Source organism: Rana temporaria, chromosome 2 (genome assembly GCF_905171775.1).
Source record: "Rana temporaria chromosome 2, aRanTem1.1, whole genome shotgun sequence".
Taxonomy (NCBI): Eukaryota; Metazoa; Chordata; class Amphibia; order Anura; family Ranidae; genus Rana; species Rana temporaria.
In genome coordinates this window covers 425,530,242-425,547,372 of record NC_053490.1, presented here as the reverse complement: position 1 = coordinate 425,547,372, position 17,131 = coordinate 425,530,242, and the positions used below count along the sequence as shown (strand labels likewise).

The window sequence follows — 17,131 nt, the reverse complement described above, 5'->3', positions numbered from 1 at the left end:
CAAAATCGCCTCCCATCGACTTCAATGCAAAATCGCCTCCCATCGACTTCAATGCAAAATCGCCTCCCATCGACTTCAATGCAAAATCGCCTCCCATCGACTTCAATGCAAAATCGCCTCCCATCGACTTTAATGCAAAATCGCCTCCCATCGACTTCAAATAGGGTTGCCACCTGTCCGGGATTCACCCGGACAGTTCGGGTTTGGAATCATGTGTCCAGGTTTCAGACTGCCTGAAACCCGGACACATTTTTCAGACCAGACTATGGCTTTCCAGCAGGGTTACTGGCTGCAGGGGCCAAAAATGTAAAACCCAGCAGCCTCAGATACACCTGGATGAGAGGTGCTAACTGCCAAGGGGTGAGTGAGCTCACCATCCATCACTATCTGTGACTGAAGCCCCCCCCCCCTTCTCTCTCCTGCCTCTGAGTGAGTACACTAAGGTAAATCAGGGTTCTCAGAGCACCCCTTACATCAGAGTTACACCAGAGGCCACAGTGTTCTCCCTTACATCAGAGCCCTCTCCATACATCAGAGTTCTCAGTGTTCCCCCTTAAATCAGGGTTCCCAGAGCATCCCTTATGTCAGAGTTCCCAGAGTTCTCGCTTACAGAGTCTGCAAAGTCCCCCTTACAGTGAAAGGGAACTCTACGAGTTCACATGTCAAAGGGGGACTCTGTGGACTCTGATGTAAAGGGGAACTCTGTGGACTCTGATGAAAAGGGGGACTCTTGTTATTATCTTCATATGATTATAAATGTTATATAATAGCAAAATATATGTATAGTTTATACTATTTAAAAAAAATTCTGTGCCCCGGGTTTGTGTTCGGGTTTGACTTGAAGAAAAGGTGGCAACCCTAACTTCGATGCAAAATCGCCTCCCATCGACTTCGATGCAAAATCGCCTCCCATCAACTTCAATACAAAATTCAATACAAAATACAAAATCGCCTCCCATAGACAATATAGTCTACATACATGAATTTTTAGGTTTATAATTCCAAAACAAACAGTGTGGAGATAAGGAAACATACCTATCTATTTATGTGTGAAAGAAGAAAACATAGCTATGGTGATATCACAGCAACACTGACAGATTAACTCCCTTATAGCACATTGCATTCAGCAGAAACCGTGTCAGTCACAGTAATTGTCACCCTGAGCCACAAACATCGATGACTTAGTACATATCAAATCTACAATTTCTTTAAAATGATTGCTGCTTTTTAAGTCTAAAAACATTCTGAAAATGTCAAAAAGCATGGTAAGAATTTAAATGTAAACAATGTTCTAAGAACTTTCTAAAAACCTTTCATTAAAGATGGTTGAAAGAACATTTAATTGATGTGAAATCCAGCACGCTCGATTTAAAGAAACTATGAACACAGGCATGCTACCAATATGTTGTATGGCCCTGCCCCCTAGTGGACATGTGTAGAACAGTACTTGTGGCTGTCAATAAACACAAGAAAAGTAAACAATGCAATTCTATTGCTGTACTTATTTTACTATTAACTGTTCTAAATCGTGTGACAAGACTGAAGAGCATGTATTACTATTAGTACAATATCATTGCATAGTATAATTAGCGATTTCTACAGAAAAGAACAGAGTTACACAATCTTGTTCATTAAAAAAAAGAAAAATCTATAGTGTCAATGAATCTCATTTATAGTAACGAGCACTCTTTTTTTTAACTCAAAATTGTTTGCATAATTAAAACCCCCCTAGGACTGAATACAGTAAAATCAATTTAAATGTTTATTTTTTTGTTTGATTTATAAAACATGTATAAAGGCTTGAAGATGCATTGTTTATATTGTAAAATAAAATATAATCAAACAAAAAAGCTAAAATTTGAACAGTAGTGCTTTACTGCATGATGCAATGTACATTAACACACCACAGTAGACTTGGATGGTGCGAAATAGAAAAGTTATGTATTAATGTGTTGGGGTACAATTCAAAATGTATGGCACCACTTCACACCACAGTACGTAACATGAGTGTGTGCAGTAACACGCACCTAACTGGTATAAATTGCCCTAAACCTTTATAAAGTGAATTTTCACTTATCTTAGCAAATGAGGTCAAACAAGGTGAAAATTCACTTTGTAAAACATACCCAATCATGTGCAGGAAAATGTTAAAAAAACAATTTTTTGCCTGCACATGACTGGATGATTGAGGTCAGTACAGCTTCACTTTATTCCCTACATTAAGTGAATTTTCTAGATGCAAAGTCAACTTTCGTTTGGCTTGGAGTATAAGGTGGAATTGTGATGACTTCAATCACTTAATAGTGTGCAAGGAATGGATATTCCTTGCAAACTTTGCAGGGTGACAATTCACATTTAAAGTGAAGATTTATCAGGGACACTATATCACCTTGAGCCCTGGTTCACACTGGGTACGATTTGGAACGATTTGAGATGCGATTTGACATGTCAAATCGCATCTCAAATCGGCGGCAATTGTCGGCAATGGCACTGTCCTAATCAGTGCGACGCCGTATCTGCGATTTCAAAAATCGCGGTAAAATTGCGCATTTTACCGCGATTTTGAATTCGCAGCAGTGTGAACCTAGGCTTAAAGTGGTAGTAAACTGCCACTGGACACTTGTACCTACAAGTAAGCTTATAATAAAAGCTTACCTGTATGTACAAGGAATATCTTCCAAACATGCACCGTTTAGGAGATATTCAGTGTCTCTGCAGCCAGTGATGTCACCATACTCTTGCAGTTCCTTCAGAGCTCTGTGCTCCGGCCGAGCGGCCAGAGCCTGCAAACTCAAAAAGACCGGGTGAAGATAAAACCCATGTCATCAATGACAGCACACCGCTGAAGGGCTTTGTTGTAGACCCCTTTCACACTGGGGCATTTTTCAGGAGCTTTTGGGCTAAAAATCGCGCCTGTAAAGCGCCTGAAAAACAGCTCCCCTGCAGTCTCAGTGTGAAAGTCTGAGGGCTTTCACACTGAGGCGATGCGTTGGCAGGACATTAAAAAAAACTCCTGCCAGCAGCATCTTTGGAGCGGTGTGTATACCTGCTCCTCCACCACTCTTGAACATTGAAATCAATGGGCAGTGCGGCCGAACCCCCGTTAAAGTGCCGCAATAGCGGTGCTTTGTGGGTGGTTTTAAAGGGTCACTAAAGGAAAAAAAAATTGGGGCTGAAATGACTGTTTACAGGGTATAGAGACATAAAAGTTAACTGATTCATTTTAAAAATGATTCAAAATTGATAAAACTCAATCATATAATGTGCCTCTAGTTTCACTTTCGTTTTTAAACTGGTTTCATGTTTCTGTGAATTAGAGAGAGACACAGAACAAAAACAAACAAATCAAGGGCAGTGTTTTGTTTTTAAAATGAATCTGATTGGTTCTGAGGAGTTTTAGACACACAGCTTGGACCACAGTGAAAAGCTGCCATGAGATTTTTCATAAGGAGCCAGACAAGCAGGAAGTGTGGAGATCACAGCAGAATTACAGCAACTTCAAAGCAAAAACGAACAATGAGGACATGGAACCAGGACTGCAGTAAGGTAAAGGAAGCTATTTAGCTAACAAAATATTTTCCTTTAGTGATCCTTTAACCCTTTTTTGCCCGCTAGCGGGGGTTAAAAGTGTCCCGCTAGCAGCCAAAAAACCTCCAAAAAATCTAAAAATAGTGGCGCTTTACCACCGACACCGCCCGCTCCCCAGTGTGAAAGGGGCCTAATGCCCTGTACACACGTTAGGTTAGTCTAATGAACCGTTTTCATCAGACTAACCGATCGTGTGTGGGCCCCCTTCGTTTTTTTTCCCATTGGTGAAAAAGAATAGAACCCATTTTAAAACTTTCATGGTTAAAAAACCGATAGAAAAAAACGATCGTCTGTGGGGAAATCCATCGGTCAAAAATCCACACATGCTCAGAATCAAGTCGACGCATGCTCGGAAGCATTGAACTTCATTTTTCTCTGCACGTCATGGTGTTTTACGTCACCGCGTTTGACACGATCAGATTTTTAACTGATGGTGTGTAGGCAAGACTGATGAAAGTCAGCTTCATCGGATATCTGATGAAAAAATCCATCGGTTCGTTTTCATCGGATGAACCGATCGTGTGTACGTGGCATTAAGGTAAGTCTTTCATAATATGTTAGTATGCAATGCATACTAGCATATTATGCCTTTATCTTGCAGGGAGAAGATTCTTTTATTTTTTATCAAAGTTTACTACCACTTTAAACAATAACTGCTAATTGATTCAATATCCATCTTTTTGGTTTATATTACATAAAGATACAATCGAATTCACAAAATGTGTCTTAACAAGAGATTAAGAAATCTACAAAACGATTTTATGCGTTCTATAGACACTAATGTAAACTAGCCTGTACCAGACAACTGGGTATGCTGTGTAGTTTTAGGCGAGATATTGGTTTTACTCTGCTCTGCTTTCTGATTGCCATGGAAACAATGCAACCATCTTTCATTTTATGCCATGTATAGAATGTGCAGCATTTGCTTGTCATGGAATTATGGCACTCAAATTACAGTACTATTCATTATTTCTATTTAATCGATGATCTCCTAGTTCGTATTCCCTTTAATGTACAGATAGCACAATTGTTACCATGGTTACAGTGCATTATCTCACATTTTTCGACATTCAGACTCATCAGGGATTCCCTGCACACATCATTTTGCCCAAGCCCTGCTGCAGTATGCTGCTGCCCTGCCCAGCCTCTATGAAGCTTAGCTCACATTTTCTAGGAAGAAAACAATGTACTGTATGTGTTCAACCATTTGTACTTGAGTTGTCACTTGTCCAAAAATGCACATTAAACAATTAAAGGAAATATAACAAATCCACCCTTGTTATTTACCTGTCATATAAAAAGTCGAATGTTAGCAAATGTGGTATGGGCACCTGAGCTGCAGTACAGTTTACACAAAATCACACATCTGCTGGATAAGTCTAAGGACAGTGAGCAAAGTGAAGCAACTCATAATCATAGCTCCCAACTGTCCCTGATTATGAGCAATGTCCCTCTGTCCCTCTTTGCTAGTCATTTGTCCCCAATTGTGGTCTGATCCATAGAGTTGTATATAAAATGCACTTTTTATCTTTCAAAAAGAGTTTCCCAGTGCTAAACCTTTCATCCAAAATCTAAATTGCTGCATTTGTCAATTTTAAAAGCCAATATAAAGGAATAGTAGTGGTAAAAAAGAGCCCTTGTTGATTTAAATAACCTTTTTCTTGGTTAATTCTCCTTTAAGTGTGTGTGTCCTATGCCTACATACATTTGCTAGTAGTTGTCCCTCATTCTCATCTCAAAATGTTAGGAGGTATGCATAATAACAAATCAAGATTCATCTCTGTGACCTGAAATTGTTTTTGTAGTGTATGTCAGGGGGAAAAAAACACATATGCTGTATCTCTGTAAGACATGCACACTTCCCCATGTTTTTTCCCCATTAACCACTTGAGACCCGCGCTATTGACAAAAGACATCAACAGCGTGGCTCTCAGGTGCCAACTGGACGTCTTTGGACGTCATTTGAAGTGCATTACCCGCGCACGCCTCTGGGGGGCGCGCAGCGGGTAAACACTGTCCCGGTGCATCGCTGGGAAGCCGATGCGTGTACCTGGCGGCCGCGATCTCCGCCGGGTACACGCGATCGTCGGGAACACAGCAGGGACGTGGAGCTCTGTGTGTAAACACAGAGCTCCACGTGCTGTCATTGGAGAGGCGACCGATCTGTGTCCCTTGTACATAGAGACACAGCATCGGTCACCTCCCCCAGTCACCCCCCTCCCCCCACACAGTTAGAACACACCTAGGATACACATTTAACCCCTTCCTTACCCCCTAGTGTTAACCCCTTCACTGCCAGTCACATTTATACAGTAATTAGTGCATTTTTATAGCACTGATCGCTGTATAAATGTGAATGGTCCCAAATTTGTGTCAAAAGTGTCCGATACGTCCGTCGCAATATCGCAGTCCCAATAAAAATCGCAGATCGCCGCCATTGCTAGTAAAAAAAATAATAATAAAAAAAATCATAATTCTGTCCCCTATTTTGTAGGGACTATAACTTTTGCGCAAACCAGTCACTTATTGCCATTTTTTTTTACAAAAATACGTCGAAAAATACGTATCGGCCTTAACTGAGAAAAAAAATAGTTAAAAAAAAAAAAAATTGGGATATTTATTATAGCAACAAGTAAAAAAAAAATTATTTTTTTTAAATTGTCGCTCTTTTTTTGTTTATAGCGCAAAAAATAAAAACCGCAGAGTTGATCAAATACCACCAAAATAAAGCTCTATTTGTGGGGAAAAAAGGACATCAATTTTGTTTGAGAGCCACGTCGCACGACCGCGCAAATGTCAGTTAAAGCGACGCAGTGCCGGAAGCTGAAATTTCGCCTGGGCACAAAGGTGGTTTATGTGCCCAGTAAGCAAGTGGTTAAAGACCGTGCAAGTACAGAAAAATACCTGCTGATCTGCAAGAAGGGAGAAGGGAAGGGCAAATGAATTTGCACGCCCACCTATGGAGCTGTGGCAGACAATAGATACAATTTAGACCGTTAGGGCAGTTAGTATTTAAAAAAATATATATTAATAATTAAAATATAATTGGCTTAAGACAAGTCATATGTTAAAACTGGGATGAGCAGTTTACTATAAAATAAATTTAACTGCGCAACAAACAGCCAGCCGTGGATCAGAAGACGCATCCCGCCCTCCCACCCATCATCACAGTTCCTTTTATGTGGTTAGTTCCTTTCTCTTGAAAGGGGACAGTTCTCTATTATATATGGACTTTTGTGTATTCACTCGAGCTGTTATGGCAGAGTTGAATGTGGTTTTATAGTGTATTGTACCCTAAATAAAATTGGTAATTATAGTTGAAGTGTTTGTTTTTAAATAAATAGCAATAAAAGTGCCGCGGCTATTTCAAATTCATAATTAGGCTTCATTTCCATGGACGTTTTTACAGACACTTTTTTTAGCCTTTTTTACAGCCTAAAAACGCCTGTCTATGTTTTTTTTTTTTTTTTTTTTAAAGTGGTTGTAAACCCACATTTTTGACTTTTGCCTACAGGTAAGCCTATAATAAGGCGCATGCGCAGGGGGGATCCTCGGCTGAAGGGCCGGCCCATGCCGGAATGAAATCTCCCACGCGCATGCGCCGCTCCAGCCAATCACAGCGCTGGAGCGGCGATACCCGTAAGACACGCTCGGCGTGGACCAGGTAAGTTCACTACACCTCGTTCCGAGGTAAGTATTTCATAATGAGCTAATATGCGGTGCATACTAGCTCATTATGACTTTTGCCTTGCAGGTGTAAAAAAAAAAAAAAAATGTATATGCGGGTTTACAACCGCTTTCATTTTTTTCTTTCTTTTTTTTTTTAGCTGGAGCTCAAAAACGCAGCGGTAGCGTTTTTGTGCGTTTGAGCGTTTAACGTCTGGCATTTTTACAGCTCACGGTGGGTATGAGGCCATAGACTAACATTGAGAGCCGTTTTTAAGCTGCAAAAAAAGCTCAGAAAAGTGGCTGTAAAAATGCCCAAAAACATCCATGGAAATGAAGCCTTAAAGTTTCTGTTTATTATTTTATTAAATTGTTGTTATATTATTAAAGTTCTGCTTACAGTCCCATATGTACTGTTGTGGGCTGGCAACACAGCATTTTTGCTTTGTGTTGACTGCACAGTTGACCTTTGCTAAACTACTTCTGTTCATCCCCAGGTCTATTCTACACACTAATTGATCTGCAGTTCTAAGATGAGAACTATGAGGGCTAATTAGGCTCATTGATATAACACAGAGAGCATGGACAGGTCTAAATTTCTGACATGATCAACAGATATTTTTTTCAAGTATAAAGCTGGCCATAGACAGTGTGATTTTCTTTCCTGCAACCTCAATTTCCCCATCAACACAGTCAGTGCTAATTGGGGAAACCCTCCCATGGAGCTATTGTGTACTCCCGGCATGGGGAGCCGTCCTGACTGAGAGAACACATAGCTATTATTGCTATGCGACCGATAGTGTAATTAGAGGCGTAGCACAGCACTGGAGCCTGGAGGACGTGTCCCGAGTCTCCCAACAGAATAGAAGCAAACATCCCCTGCCTCTATGATCATCAGTGACCAACCTGTCTGTCTCTCTCTCTCTCATGGACTCTCTGGTGATCACGCCACTACAGCCAGCTCTGCCTTACACACAATGCATTCCTTACAGCAGGGGTACCCAACTGCTGGCCCTCTGATGTGGCTCGCCACCTCCTGCTCTGGGATGGTGAGTTGGCAAGCCCAGATTGTGGGTTCCTGACTCACCATCCCCGACAATCAGTGTGAAGAACAGAGCTGCACTAGAGGAAGCAGAGCCGATGCTTTCTGTATAGCGCCCACTCCTGTCACATGGGCAGGGCAAAGGGGGTGGGGTCAGGGGCGAATGGGGAGCAGCAAAATTAGGTTTCATCTAGGGAAGGGGTCTCCAAACTTAGTTAACAATTTACTGTCCTTTGGACTTAAGGGGGCCAGACTGTGGCCATTGGGAGTAGAAAAGGTCCCAACATCTTGGGGGAATAATAAATGTCCCATCTTTGGAATTAGTGGAAGGAGTAGGGCCCAATTTTTTGATGTCAGTGAGAGGAATTGCACCCCATAATTGGTTTTTACTGGGCCCCATTGTTGGTATCATTGTAAGGAATTGTGCACCATCTGTGTCCTTCTTAGGAAGAATATTGGCCCATTGTTGGTATCATTGGCAGGAATTCTGCCCTTTCATTGGTGTTGGTGGAGGGAATTATGCTTCACTGTTGGTATCCATGGATGAAAATAGTGCCCCATGGGCCAGATAAAAGCAAGCATAGGGCCAGATAAAAGCAAGCAAAGGGCCACATATGGCCCCAGGGACACAGTTTGGACACCACAGGCCTAGAATGTAAAACATTCTTGTAACAGCCCTGACCATAGCTGTCTACATTATACTATTATATGTTTAAAAATGTAGCTTGTTTACCTGAGTGAAGTATTTTCCATCTTGTTTCAAGACTTTCATGGAAAGGTCCAAAATCAAACTTAAAAATTCCCAGGTAGAATCTAGATAAAAAAAAAAAAAAAAAAATGAGGCCATTGATAATTTCTTCAAATTAAAATACATTTGCCATGCCTAATGTTGCCTTTGCTCATACATGGGTTTATAGCCACAGGCAACACATTTTGGAAATCCACAGTGCTTTACAAATATTGCATTGGTTGGATAAAATAGCAAAGAGTTCATTCTACAAAAGGTAGTCACAAGTGCCAGGAACCATTATTTACTTCTATTCAAACAGAAGATGCTTGCTTGATTTTGCTTTTCATAGCGAACACGTTTAAAAGAAAAACATGTGAAACCGCTTCTAAGAAAATGCTTCCTTTTATCGTCCTGGACTGCAGGTGAGACATCTTAGCACAGCAGGCATGTTAAAGGGACACTAAATGAATTTTTTTTTTTAGCTAAATAGCTTCCTTTACCTTGCTGCAGTCCTGGTTTCATGTCCTCATTGTTCGTTTTTGCTTTGATGTTGCTGTAAATCCTCTCTGTTTTGGACACTTCCTGGTTGCCTGTTTCCTGATAACCACAGTACTGGGAGATTTCTCACGGTGGTCACTAATCAAGGAGGTGTGAATAAAACTAAACTGGATTGGTGCTGAGGAGTTTTAGACAAAGTATCACTGCTCTCTATTGGCTGACTGCCCTCTAGTGGCTCTCTGTACATCAGAGAACCAGCAAACAACAGCAAAAACGAAACTACACTGCAGGCACATTATATGATTGTTTTTTTTATCAATTTTTAATCATTTTTAAAAGGAATCAGTTAACTATTATGTCTCTATGCCCTGTAAACAGTCATTTCAGCTAAAAAATTTTTTTCCTTTAGTGACCCTTTAATACAAGTGAAGCTAAAAACGACCATCTTGACTTTTTTCATTAAAAAAGATTTCAGATGCAATACTTTTAATCTTGAAACACACGGACATATTTTTAAAAAGGTGGACCATCTTTACCATTTGACTTGCAATGTCACATAATTAAAGTGTCTACAGCTTATCATAGAAAATGATGCAGCATATCCTAACTACCTTCTTCTGGAGATGTAGAAATGGGGACTGCGGTGAGATCATTAATCACATAATCAAACATTCGCCCTTCTTTGGCATACATCTTCAACACTGGGATACAATCTTCAACCAAAATCTGTGAAAATGACACAAACCAATATAAAGTATTATAAAACTGACAGCTTAGGCAACTGAAACTGGGGCTGAGAAAGAAAAGTCAATGGAAGATTACAATATGATTTTTAGGTAGTGTCTATGTACATATAGTACATCTAAAGGAAAAACTTTTTATTTTAGTTTTGTGTAGAGTCATTTTTATTGCTGTCTCTGTCTCCATTAGGGAGAATCACCATCTCTATTTGTCCTGTTTGCCATTAACATTGAAAGTCAACGTAAAAAACAATCCCAAATTTTGAGTTGTCCCCAGAGAAGTAATAGAGATGAACTCTTCCATAGGGGGACACTTGTTGTGGTGACCTAGGGCCCCCACAGGAGATTCCCTTAATTTGCAGAGGTTTCCTTTCCGTTCCTGTTTGTCTATGGAATGGGAAGTGAAGGTAAATCTCCCCCCAATGGTACACAGATAGCGGAAAAAAACTGTACTCTATCCAAAATGAAAAAAAAAATCTACTTTAACCTCCCTGGCGGTATGATTCTTTCAGAAAAAACATGCTGAAAGCGGTACCATTATTTGCAAGGAAATTTGGCGTTTTATATTGTAGGTCTGTAATTTTTAGAAATAACTCACTTAAATCTGACCAAACAAGATTCTAATAGGCATCCCGTGTATTACATTTTTTTAAAAACAAAATTATAAATTATAATATAATAAATAATTATAAATAATTATAACAAATAATAATATAATTATAATAAAAATTATTCAATAATGTAATCAAATTAAAATCACTGAAATTTGCTCAGTTGCAGAATTGTTGCTGTCATTATTTTTTTTTTTTTATGACGAATTTCCCCACAAATCGCTATCGCACAATTCTGCAAGTGATTATAATTTATTATCGCTGTTTTTTAGCTGATCTAAAACCATTTTTGACATAAAGGGACACTTTTGGTTGCTATGGACAATCTACAGTTTGCAGGGAGAAAAAAAGGTTTTTATTATATAAAATGACATGCAGGACACTGGGCAGACCACTAGGGACAGGGGGGGGGGTGTTTTTTTTACATACAGTACTGTAATCTATAAGATTACAGTATACTGTATGTAATGTGTTTGTTTACGTTTTTGAATTTGGCGCCGTTCTCCGTCCCCGTGCGTCGTAACGTCGCAGGGAACGGAGATCGGCGTCACACGGAGGCACTATGTGAATCGAGCGAGGTCCCGCTCGCTCACACAGCGCGGTGGCATCGCTGGATCCAGGGACAAGGTAAGTAAAAAGTGCCTGTGGATTCAGCGAGGCGAGCCGAGACTGACTCGGGGTTACCGATAGTAGCAGGAAAATCTAACCCCGAGTCAGTCTCGGGAAGACCGCCAGGGAGGTTAAAGGATGATATTCAGAGTGTAACATGTAACATGTTATGAAAGTACTGGCCCCTGCTCCCCCGCTTTGACAGCTAGTGAGGCATCTTTTCCCCCGCTAGCTGTCAAAATGTAAAAACAACTCATTCACAGTGTTTTGTAAAAGAAAAACTACAAATCTTGTAGTTCTCAATGAACTACCACGGTACTGTGAGCACTGTGGTAGTTCAATTATTCTTCCTGTCACTAAGTATCTGCTTGCTTGCCCATATGAGGTACAAGCAAACAGATACACTGACAGGTCTGCAGGAGCCCTGCATGACATTAGTGATTTGCTGTTTGCTGGTGCAATGCTTTACAGGCTCCTACAACAAAAATAATAATAAATGCACATTTATTTTTTTACCAGTAAAAAAATCGTACATTTAAAAAAAAAATGTAAATAGGCGGACTTAGCCCTAAAGGACAGGGTGGGCTAAAACACGTTAAAGAGCAAGTCCCCTTTTGTTGAGGAAAAAAAAAAATCCCCTCTGGGTGATCAATATACATTGCTGGGATTTTTACAAACTTTGTTGCAGATCGCTACAGGTTTTTGCATTGATAAAATAGTAGTTTGTTCCACTGTGAGTCTTTTGGCCACCGTTTCTGTATGAAAATGGCTAATTAATTTTATTGAAGCTAGCGCAATTACAGGGTTCTGATGGGAAAGATTGCAGTGTCTGCATCCCTTTAGAAGTGATTAACCTTTTGGGAGTATCTCACCAAAAAGAACATTTTTGTTGAAGGGGATACCTAAAACATGACTTGTATCCTAGTGCAGGAAATTACATTTCTGGGGGCCTTTTGTATGCCAAATGTATACAGAACCCCTCCACGTCTCTCTACAACCTTGAATTTTACAGAAAATTACAGTGCTGCAGTTGACAAAGGAGAGGTAATTTGTATAAACAATTACAATATGGCTTGTGTAGCAATTGTATTTGCTATAATAATATTTTTTAATGGAAGTGGAGCTACCCTTTAAGCATGGTTACCATTTTTCTAATTTTGTATTGTATAAATATTGATGAAGGGTACATGTTAAAGTGTTCTGGTCATTTGTAACATGTGTTATAGACCAGAAGAGCGGTGTAGCCTGCCCTGTTGTAGCCAATAGCGGTGAGCTGCTCATTTGTTACAGATTGATCATGTCAGAGTAGCTTTCATGACATTACAGCAAAGCAGATGAGACTGTTAATACCCCACCTGTGCGTTCAAATTCAGGAAGAGATACTGTTCCCAAAATGCCAGAATACCAGCAACAAGAAGGTTAGATATTGGCCTGTTGCCCTACAGTTACACAGTTGTGCTCATAAGTTTAGATACCCTGGCAGAATTTATGATTTCTTGGCTATTTTTCAGAGAATATGAATGATAACACAAAAACTTTTCTTTCACTCATGGTTAGTGTTTGGCTGAAGCCATTTATTATCATCAACTGTGTTTACTCTTTTTAAATCATAATGGCAACAGAAACGACCCAAATGACCCTGATCAAAAGTTTACATACCCTGGTGATTTTGGTCTGATAACATGCACAGAAGTTGACATATTAGGGTTTGAATGGCTATTAAAGGTAACCATCCTCACCTGTGATTTGTTTGCGTGTAATTAGTGTGTGTATATAAAAGGAAAGAAAAAAAAAAAATTTTCCTGTGTATATAAAAGGTCAATGAATTTCTGGGCTCCTGACAGACCTTTGCATTTTTCATCCAGTGCTGCACTGACATTTCTGGATTCTGAGTCATGGGGAAAGCAAAATAATTGTCAAAGGATCTGCGGGTAAAGGTAGTTGAACTGTATAAAACAGGAAAGGGATATAAAAGATATCCAAGGATTTGAGAATACCAATCAGCAGTGTTCAAACTCTAAAGTGATAAGTGCTTTTGCGCTAATATAGACCCTTAATAAATAATAATCCTTAACAAAACCTAAAAGTGTTTACAATACACAAAATATGAGAATGGATAAAATGGGGTTCTGCGCGACATCTCACACAATCATGGTAAGTGAAAAACTGTGCAAATAAATAATTTACAACGAGAGAGCTCAATAGCTCAATAATAAGGAGTGAATAGAAAAATACACAAATTAATCTATAAATAAGAGCTGACAAGCTCAATGTGTGGTTAGAGCAAACAAATAAATTAATTGAAAAAACAAGCATATATAAAAAAAATTATATAATATATATATATATATATATATATATATATATATTATATAATTTTTTTTATATATGCTTGTTTTTTCAATTAATTTATTTGTTTGCTCTAACCACACATTGAGCTTGTCAGCTCTTATTTATAAATTCATTTGTGTATTTTTCTATTTACTCCTTATTATTGAGCTATTGAGCTCTCTCGTTGTAAATTATTTATTTGCACAGTTTTTCACTTACCATGATTGTGTGAGATGTCGCGCAGAACCCCATTTTATCCAGTGTTCAAACTCTAATTAAGAAGTGGAAAATGAGGGATTATCTTGAAACCAAACCATGGTCAGGTAGACCAATTAAAATTTCAGCCACAACTGCCAGAAAAATAGTTTGAGATGCAACTAAAAGCCCACAAATAACTTCAGAAGAAATACAGGACTCTCTGAAAACATGTGGTGTGGCTGTTTCAAGATGGACAATAAGGAGGCACTTGAAGAAAGATGCTCTGCATGGTCGAGTCGCCAGAAGAAAGCCATTACTACGCAAATGCCACAAAGTATCTCACTTACAACACGCCAAACAGCACAGAGACAAGCCTCAAACCTTCTGGCACAGTGGATCGCGGATGTTTTGGGGATGTGTGAGCTACAAAGGCGAAGGAAATTTGGTCAAAATTGTTGGAAAGATGAATGCAGTATGTTATCAAAAAATGCTGGAGGAACATTTTCATTTATCAGCCAGGAAGCTGACGTACGTGATGGGGCGTACTTGGACATTCCAACATGACAATGACCCAAAACACAAGGCCAAGTCGACTTGTCATTGGCTATAGCAAAATATAGTGAAGGTTCTAGAATGGCCATCTCAGTCTCCTGACCTCAATATCATCGAGCCACTCTGGGGAGATGTCAAACGTGCAGTTCATGCAAGACAGCCCAAGAATTTACAGGAACTGGAGGCTTTTTGCCAAGAGGAATGTTCAGCTTTACCATCTGAGAAGATAAAGAGCCTCATCCACAAATACCACAAAAGACTTCAAGCTGTCATTGATGTTAAAGGGGGCAATACACTGTATTAAGAAATAGGGTATGTAAACTTTTCATTGGGGTCATTTGGGTAGTTTATGTTGAGATTATGATTTAAAAAGAGTAAAAACAGTTGATTGATAATAAATGGCTTCAGCCAAACACTGACCACAAATGAAAAAAGTTTTTGTGTTATTCATAATTTTCAAGAAATCATAAATTCTGACAGGGTGTGCAAACTTATGAGCACAACTGTAAGTCTGGTGACAAAAAGAAAGCCTTTACCTTTATACTCCAATAATATTGGCTAAGATCAATTAAAATAATCAACTTTGATGTATGCTTCTGCATTGTCCAATCAGGCTAAAGGTGAAGCGTTGACACCACTCTATACCTTTATGCTTCGTGAGTTACACTCCTGCGTCAAGTTTTTATCCCAACCACTGCACTACCTGCCAGGAGTTTGCATGTTCTCCCTGTGCCTGGGTTTCATCTGGGTACTCCAGTTTCTTTCCACATATCAAAGACATGCTGGTAGGTGAATTGGCTCCTGAATAAACGGCCCCTCCCTAGTTTGTGTATGTATGAATGTGAGTTATGGACCTTAGATTGTAAGCTCCATGAGGGCAAGGACTGATGTGAATGTATATTAGGGGTATAATTTTATCTAGCGATAGTATCTGGAAAAAGTATTCTGTCTACTAGGCTACCTGAACTCCATCTCTGAACACTGTAATGTTAAATAGCCCTAATGGCCCTTAAACTCGATCGGAATATCGTACGAAAAATGACAAACACATGACATCACTTCCGATTTTTTTTTCTGTCATACGAGAATTTTCATGACTTTAGTAACCTATTCAATTTCTACTTGCGACTAGTAAACGAAAAAAGCCAGACAATCTGTCGTCCGATTTTCGAATCGTGTGTACGGGGCATTAGAGTTCTCAATTGAGGTGAGGGGGGAAAGAGGGCAGGTGAAACTATTTGATCATAAATGACAGCTGATGACCTTTAGCTGACCAGTATCTTGAAATATCTGTCATAGCCTAACAGCGCCCCCCCGTTGTAAGTGATAAAGTCTTAAGATATGTGAGCGGGAGGGTCTCTACCTGGAAGGGTGTAAGGAGAGGTGTTCTTTGTAAGTGTATATAACCTCAGAACACAGACCTCGATGTCTCGCTGTCTTGGCTGCACGATGAAAACGTAAGGTTGTTTGTGTAATGTACCTCCATTATTGAGTGCCGGTTCACACTGCAGCTATGCGGGAACCCTGCAAATCCAGTCGGGTTCCCGCATCGCACGTCTCCCGGCAGCAGTTCACACTGCCCTATGTAACTGCTGGAAGTAGCAATTAAAAGTTAATGACACCCCCAAATCAGTTCGCATATCGCAGTGCGAACTGCAAATTCGATCCGATTCTGCTGCGGACCAAAAAAAGAGTCCTATGCGAGTTTGGTCCAAATGCAATGCAAATTCAGCCATACTATCTGTATGGCTGAAACCACATCGCACAGACATCACATTTGCAGTGTGGTGTGAATCACATCCGATGTCGAACATCGCTGCAGTGTGAACTGGCACTTATTTCTGTGTAACTTTCTCTTTCTGTAGTTGTCTTTGTCTATTGGCAACACTATGGCGCAGATTTTTGTAGATGGCGTAAAACTGCGGCGGCGTAACGTATTACATTTACGTTACGCCGCCGCAAGTTTTACAGGCAAGTGCTTTATTCACAAAGAACTTGCCTGCAAAGTTGCGGCGGCGGAGCGTAAATCCCCCGGCGCAAGCCCGCCTAATTCAAATGAGCCGGGTAGGGGGCGTGGAGCATTTAAATTAGGCGCGTTCCCGCGCCGAATGTACTGCGCATGCCCTGTCCGGAAAATATCCCAGGGTGCATTGCTCCAAATGACGTCGCAAAGGCCGTCATTGGTTTTGACGTGAGCGTAAATGGCGTCCAGCCCCATTCACGGACGACTTACGCAAACTACGTAAATGTTTTAATTTCGACGCGGGAGCGACGGCCATACTTAACATTGGTTGCCCCTCATATAGCAGGGGCAACTTTACGCGTCGCAAATCTAACGTAAACGTCGTAACTTCACTGCGTCGACCGCGCGTACGTTCAGGAATTCGTGTATTTTGCTAATTTGTATACTCGACGGAGAAAACGACGGAGGCGACACCTAGCAGGGAAAAAAAATATTGCATTTAAGATCCGACAGCGTAAGAGCCTTACGTCTGTCGGATCTAATAGTTATCTATGCGTAACTGATTCTAAGAATCAGTCGCATAGATACGACAGCCCAGATTAG

At 40.1% G+C, this 17,131-nt stretch overlaps 1 protein-coding gene across 1 annotated transcript in view; it reads right to left on the bottom strand.

Annotated features, from left to right (window-relative positions):
• SMS (spermine synthase) overlaps nucleotides 1-17,131 on the bottom strand; it is a 271,766-nt gene that overhangs the window by 112,900 nt on the left and 141,735 nt on the right. The window contains exons 8-9 of the mRNA XM_040338251.1: nucleotides 10,136-10,250; nucleotides 9,030-9,109 (exon numbers count right to left, since the gene is read on the bottom strand). Of these exons, the coding sequence (XP_040194185.1) occupies nucleotides 9,030-9,109; nucleotides 10,136-10,250 (195 nt within the window). The remainder of the gene's footprint in view (nucleotides 1-9,029; nucleotides 9,110-10,135; nucleotides 10,251-17,131) is intronic.